Source organism: Oryza glaberrima, chromosome 10 (assembly GCF_000147395.1).
Source record: "Oryza glaberrima chromosome 10, OglaRS2, whole genome shotgun sequence".
Classification (NCBI taxonomy): Eukaryota; Viridiplantae; Streptophyta; class Magnoliopsida; order Poales; family Poaceae; genus Oryza; species Oryza glaberrima.
In genome coordinates, this window is record NC_068335.1 from 19,897,445 (window position 1) to 19,903,772 (window position 6,328).

Sequence of the window (6,328 nt, forward strand, 5' to 3'; positions counted from 1 at the left end):
AAGTATATTTAATATGTCAAGTTTGATCGCGTGTTAATCAGTATGACAGAGAAAGTAATATATATGGAGTAGCTCAATAATCTCTATGGAAAAAAATTTAATAATATCACCAATCTAATGGATGGCTGAAGTCTGTATATATGGCCATGTTTGGAGAACTAGTCAAGAGTTATTTTGAGAGCTATTTTTTAGCATAAGGAAATAGTCCTCTAATAAAATAGCCCTAAGTTGTTTGGATCCAATGGTTATTTTGAGAGCTATTTAGCATTTAATGCACTTTCCCATGGAGAGAGAGAAAATACACTTTTTAGTGGGCTCCACCCGAAATAGCCCCAATTAGCACCCCTTGAGGAGGATAGTTTTTTTATGGGTTATGGCCCTGTTTGGATCTAAGGGATATTTTTTAGCTCTCCCTCAAATAGCCCAAATAGCCTAAAAAAATCCAAAAGGGTAAGTTATTTGAGGGCTATTTGGAAATAGCCCACCCAAAAAAAATTATCCCACCCAAGAGGTGCTAATTGGAGCTATTTTGGGTGGGGCCCACAAAAAAGTGGCTTTTCTCTCTCCCACAGGCGCACGGGATCAGAAAACCCAAAGGAAAAAAGCTGCCCGCTCCTCCCTCTCTCTCCGCACGACCTTATCCGCGCGCAGGGGCCTCTCATTTCGCCGCCGCCACCGCCTCCACTCCTCGCCGGCGAAGCGGCCGTCGCCTGCCGCGCCACCGGCCCCCACCAGCGCCGCCGTCTGCACTCCTCGCCGGCACGGCGGCCGTCACCCGCGGCGCCGCCGGCCCCCACTAGCGCCGCCGCCCCAACTCCTCGCAGGCACCGCCGTTATTCCTCCTCCCCACCAGCGCCGCCGTCCCCACTCCTCGCCGGCGAAGCGGCCGTCGCCTGCCGCGCCGCCGGCCCCCACCAACGCCGCCGCCTCCACTCCTCGCCAGCGAAGCGGCCGTCGCCTGCCGCGCCGCCGGCCCCCACCAACGCCACCGCCTCCACTCCTCGCCGGCGCAGCGGCCGTCACTCGCGGCGACGTCGGCCCCCACTAGCGCTGCCGTTATTCGTTCTCCCCGCCCGAGCCGCCGCCGGCCGGCGAGGATTTCCATCATCTGCACAACTACGGCCGGCCACACCAAGACACATGCGCAAAAGATCCTGTGGAAAGAGAGAGAAAAGGGGTAGTTATAATTGGGAAAGTGCACTAAAGGCTAAATAGCCCTGGGATCCAAACAGCTCAAGGGCTATTTCATTGGAGGGCTATTTCTTGTGTAAAAAATAGTTCTCCAAATAACTCTGGGCTACTTCTCCAAACAGGGCTTATTTCCAAATAGCCCTAACAGCTCACCTGTCAAGAACTTTTAGGCTATTTGAACTATTTGAGGGAGGGCTAAAAAATAGCCCATCGGTTCAAACTGGGCCTATGTTGTGGCTTGGAGGGAGGATCTAATAGTCCGTCCACGTTGGGTTGGGCCAAAAGTATTTGGTCACACAAGATTGGGCCTAAATTGGACAAAGTGCTGTCTCATCTGTGCTCTGTTTCGGCACACCGCCAATTCGTCATGCTTTGACTTACAACAGCAAAGACACCCAGTTGTTGACTTCTAAAGTTCTAATCAGAACTCTGCTTCCCAACCTGCGTGCGGGCTTGGGAGAAATCGCCGCTCCGCTGCCGCCTGCCGCACCCATTTTACCGCCGGATAACGTGTTTCCAGCGGTGAATGACTCACGGGATTCGAATACTATCTTATGGGTTGACAACCACCGCGCCGGTCGCCTGCGGTTTCCTCACTTTCGATGGACCGTGTGCACTGTTGCACATCACCAAGTATCCTTGTCGACGAACAGTGAATCAATGCCACTGATTCAGACTTTGATGCATCCATATCCAACCATATATACCTCTCTACCTCCTCGTGATCAACAACACAAACTGCAAACAAATTAAATCGAGTAGTAGCTGATACTGCCGGACTTGGTCGGATCGGAGATGGCCGGAGGAGGAGATGAGCTGAAGCTTCTTGCGACATGGTTCAGCCCGTTCGCTTCCAGAGTGAAGTTCGTGTTCCATCTCAAGGGCCTGAGCTACGAGAACATCGAGGAGGACCTCAAGAACAAGAGCGAGCTCCTCCTCAAGAGCAACCCCGTGATCAAGAAGGTCCCCGTGCTCCTCCACAACGGCAAGCCGCTGTGCGAGTCCATGGTCATCGTCGAGTACCTCGATGAGACCTTCGCCGCCGTCGGCCCGTCCGTCGTCCCCGCCGACCCCTACGAACGCGCCGTCGCTCGCTTCTGGGTCTCCTACATCGACAACAAGGTGAAATACTCTCTTGTGTACAGTGCATCTCCCGTGTCAGAGCATATGAAATGGTCTAGCTGATGTCAAGCATGAAACGCATGGCTGTGCAGCTGGTGGCGCCATGGTTCCAGGTGTTCAGGGGAAAGACGAAGGAGGAGAAGGCGGAGGGGCTGAAGCAGATGTTCGAGGCAACGGCGGTCATGGAGGTGGCATTCAGGGAGTGCTCCAAGGGGAGGCCCTTCTTCGGCGGCGACGCCGTCGGGATCGTCGACGTCGCGCTCGGCAGCCAGCTTGGGTGGCTGCGCGCGTCGGAGACGCTGTCCGGGATCAAGCTGTTCGACCCGGCCAAGACGCCGCTCCTGCTGGCTTGGGCGGAGCGCTTCCTCGCGCTGGACGCGGCGAAGGCGTCCATGCCGGAGTCCGGTAGGCTGCTCGCGTATGCCAAGATGAGGCAGGCCGAGACCGATGCCGCCAATGCAAGCAAGTGATCACCTGCGAGCTGCGACGTCGCTCTACTGCGAGGAACGAACCCCTGCACATGTTTTTTTGGGGGGAATCGAGTTAAAATAATATGGCACGTGCACGGTGGTGGCACGACTGTTGCACGACTGGAAATTGTGTTTTCTTATGACCAATAAAATAAAATATTCTGCACACAAAATAAAAAGGCGACAGACCTTAAAAAATGAACATGCCAAAAGGTTGACACTTAAACAAATCTCTCTATCTGCCTGCCTATCAATTCCTGTGTGTCACAGTATATTATAAGAGCATGTTTACCGTCCAGCAAGTTATACCCAGCAGTATAGGTACCCGTTGTTACCAAAACTAATCCGACCGTTGAATCCGGGATGGGTAGGATCGGGAGAGAAAATGAGCAGGGGTGCACTCAATCCCGGTGCCAACGGCGTGTGAGTAGGAGCGGCGGAGTTGAAGTCATCGTTCCAAGTGTCGACGGGCGGAGAAGGAGGATTCCTTCCTGGTGCCGATGGAAGGAGAAAGAGGATTCTTTCCCAGCGCCAAGGGGCCTAGGAGGATAAGTCCTTCCCGGCGGCAAGGGGCGGACGAGGAGGAGTTCTTTTTCGGCACAACGCGGACGAGATCGACGCACTCCAGGCGGCGATGGCGTTGGTGGGAACATCACCCTATCCGCCCATCTATTCCTCCCATCCATCTATTGCACGTGAAATTATATTTTTGCCCTTCCACCTCTATTCTCCAAGAGGTACCGCATCAGGGACAGAATTGGTACCTCACGGTACCAAACTCTACCAGATCCAATGGCTGGGATTTGATACCGCAAGGTACCATTGGATGGAAAAAAAACTCATATTATAAAGAACTATTTTGCTAAAAAAAATATATGGTGCCATATTTTGTACTTGATTTCAGTTTTTTCTTAAAAAAATTGATATGTTCCATGTTTTTTTTTTTTACTAAATCGGGGGGGGGGGGGGGGAGAGATTCCCCACCTGAATTTATCATTGCAATTAGAGGTAAGAAGCTCATTACAAAAGATTGATAGATTGTAAGGGGGAGGAGAAGATCTGTTTCCAAACAGAGATTACAAATCGATCATCTTCCGTTAAGTTCTCTGCCCAGAGAGCTGCCTCGGTGATGCATCGGATATGTTCCATGTTATATTTAAGTGTGTGCTTTTTATCCAGTGTGGCCATCTCGCTCGGCCAACAAGCGACACCGAGGCCGGTCTGGCATTTTCGCCTTACGAGTTTGCCCCTGTCATCACGCTTCCATCAGTATCACGCGTTCGTCCTACGATTTCGTCATGATTTCGCACTACCGAACCGGGACAACGGTTTATTTGTGTAAATCCGTTCTCATCTCGTATATTTCTGAGGAAATAAAACTTCAACGGTATAATTTTAAATTTATTTTTCTTATATTTTGTGGCGCTCGTGAGGACTATGGAGTGACGGTTCTGAATTTTCTATAGAGATTGGTCAACCGATCAGGAGTATTACCGAAAACATATTCATCGAGGAAAGACGTGCCGGGTGGTTATGGCCTGATTAGGTGGACTTGTTACAGCTTAAGCACATGTTCTGGCCATATTCAATTAAATAATTAAAAGGATTGTAGCAAATCCGGAAGATTACATATACTAGGAAATGAATCGAGTTGCCAGCTATACATATCCTCTCCAAATCAATTGGATCAGAGACAAATTATATCTTTCCCGGTCTCCTTATCGAACAAGTTCAGTGTCAATATCTCAGGCTTTACGCACCCAACTCCAACTATATATACATCTCCAAACCATTCGTTGTGATCATCAAGAACACAAACTAGAAACACGAGCAGAAGTAGTAAGAGGTTCAAATCTCTAGCCACCCCCACAGCCGAGTTCCTGAAACTGATCGACAGAAATGGCCGGAGGAGGAGATGAGCTGAAGCTTCTGGGCACATGGTTCAGCCCGTTCGTTTCCAGAGTGAAGTTCGTGTTCCACCTCAAGGGCCTGAGCTACGAGAACATCGAGGAGGACCTCAAGAACAAGAGCGAGCTCCTCCTCAAGAGCAACCCGGCGATCAAGAAGGTACCCGTGCTCTTCCACAACGGCAAGCCACTCTGCGAGTCCATGATCATCGTCGAGTACATCGACGAGACCTTCGCCGGCGTCGGCCCGTCCGTCGTCCCCACCGATGCCTATGAACGCGCCGTCGCTCGCTTCTGGGTCTCCTACATCGACAACAAGGTGAGATACTCTTCTACAGCGTCTGGAGCTTGAGCTTGCATGAAATGATCGAATCGGAGCTGATGTCAAGCATGCTTGGTTATTGGTTTGCGAATGCAGCTAGTGGCGCCATGGTTCCAGGTGTTCAGGAGCAAGTCGATGGAGGAGAAGGCGGAGGGGCTGAAGCAGATCTTCGTGGCGGTGATGGTGCTGGAGGAGGCGTTCAAGGAGTGCTCCAAGGGGAGGCCATTCTTCGGCGGCGACAACGCCGGGATCGTGGACATCGCGCTCGGCAGCCAGCTCGGGTGGGTGCGCGCATCCCAGGCGCTGTCCGGCATCAAGCTGTTCGACCCCGCCAAGACGCCGCTTCTGGCGGCCTGGGCGGAGCGCTTCCTCGCGCTGGACGCGGCGAAGGCGTCCATGCCGGAGTTCGGCAGGCTGATCGAGTATGCCAAGATGAGGCAGGCCGAGTCTGACGCCGCGAACGCAGCAGCCAACTGATCACCACTCACCAACCAACTGCGATGAGCTGAGCAGACTCGCCCCTGCAAGTGTCGATTTGGGGAAAGCGAGTTAATAATTTGTGTCCTGTTTGTGTCAAGTGTCAACTGCTTCATTGTTGCTCTGCGCCTCTGCCTACGTTGCGCAACTTGTTCCATGCCAGTGTTTTGTTCAGTCAGTCTGTCGTTGTTCCATGTCGTGTTTGTTTATGACCAATAAATATATTTGTATCCTTTTATTTTAAAAAACGCACAGACATTATATATCCTTGTAAAACAATACATGCCAAAAAAGATGAAATTTGAACAAAGTTTTATTTTCTTGGTCAGCGGCGAAGAAGTGCCCTGACCAAATTTAGTAAGATTGAGAGAAGGAAAAACATTTTGAGTAAAGTACATAGGTGGTCCTTAAACTTGTAAGGTTGTGTCAATTAGGTACTTAAACTCTCAAAATACAGATACAGGTCCCAGAACTTGTCAAAGTGTATCATGAAAGTCACAGATCGACACAACCCCTCTAGAATCGTACGTGGCGTTGATGTGGCATGCCACATGGACGTGACGTGTCATTTTCTCTTTTTTTTTCTTCTTTTCTTTTTATTTTTCGTTTTGTTTTCTTCTATTATTCTTTTATTTTTTTTCCTTTCTTCTGCTCGGGTCACAGAGAAACGAGAAGAAAGGAAAAAAACAGAGAAGAAAAGAAAAAAAGAAAAATAATAAATAGGTCCCATTTGTCAGTCAAAATGATGCCACTATTTGTCCGTGTGGCATGCCACATCAGCGCCACGTAGGATTCTGAAGAGGTTGTGGCGATTTGGGACCTAGATGACACAGTATGAC

The 6,328-nt window shown here is 50.4% G+C and overlaps 1 protein-coding gene across 1 annotated transcript; it reads left to right on the forward strand.

The window, feature by feature from the left end:
- Positions 1 to 1,939: 1,939 nt before the first annotated feature.
- LOC127785947 (glutathione S-transferase L2, chloroplastic-like) lies at positions 1,940 to 5,823 on the forward strand. The gene is made up of 4 exons (XM_052313277.1): positions 1,940 to 2,313; positions 2,406 to 2,779; positions 4,676 to 5,009; positions 5,109 to 5,823. The coding sequence occupies exons 1-4, from the start codon at positions 1,987 to 1,989 to the stop codon at positions 5,487 to 5,489; spliced, it is 1,416 nt and encodes a 471-aa protein (XP_052169237.1). The 5' UTR covers positions 1,940 to 1,986; the 3' UTR covers positions 5,490 to 5,823.
- Positions 5,824 to 6,328: the final 505 nt, after the last annotated feature.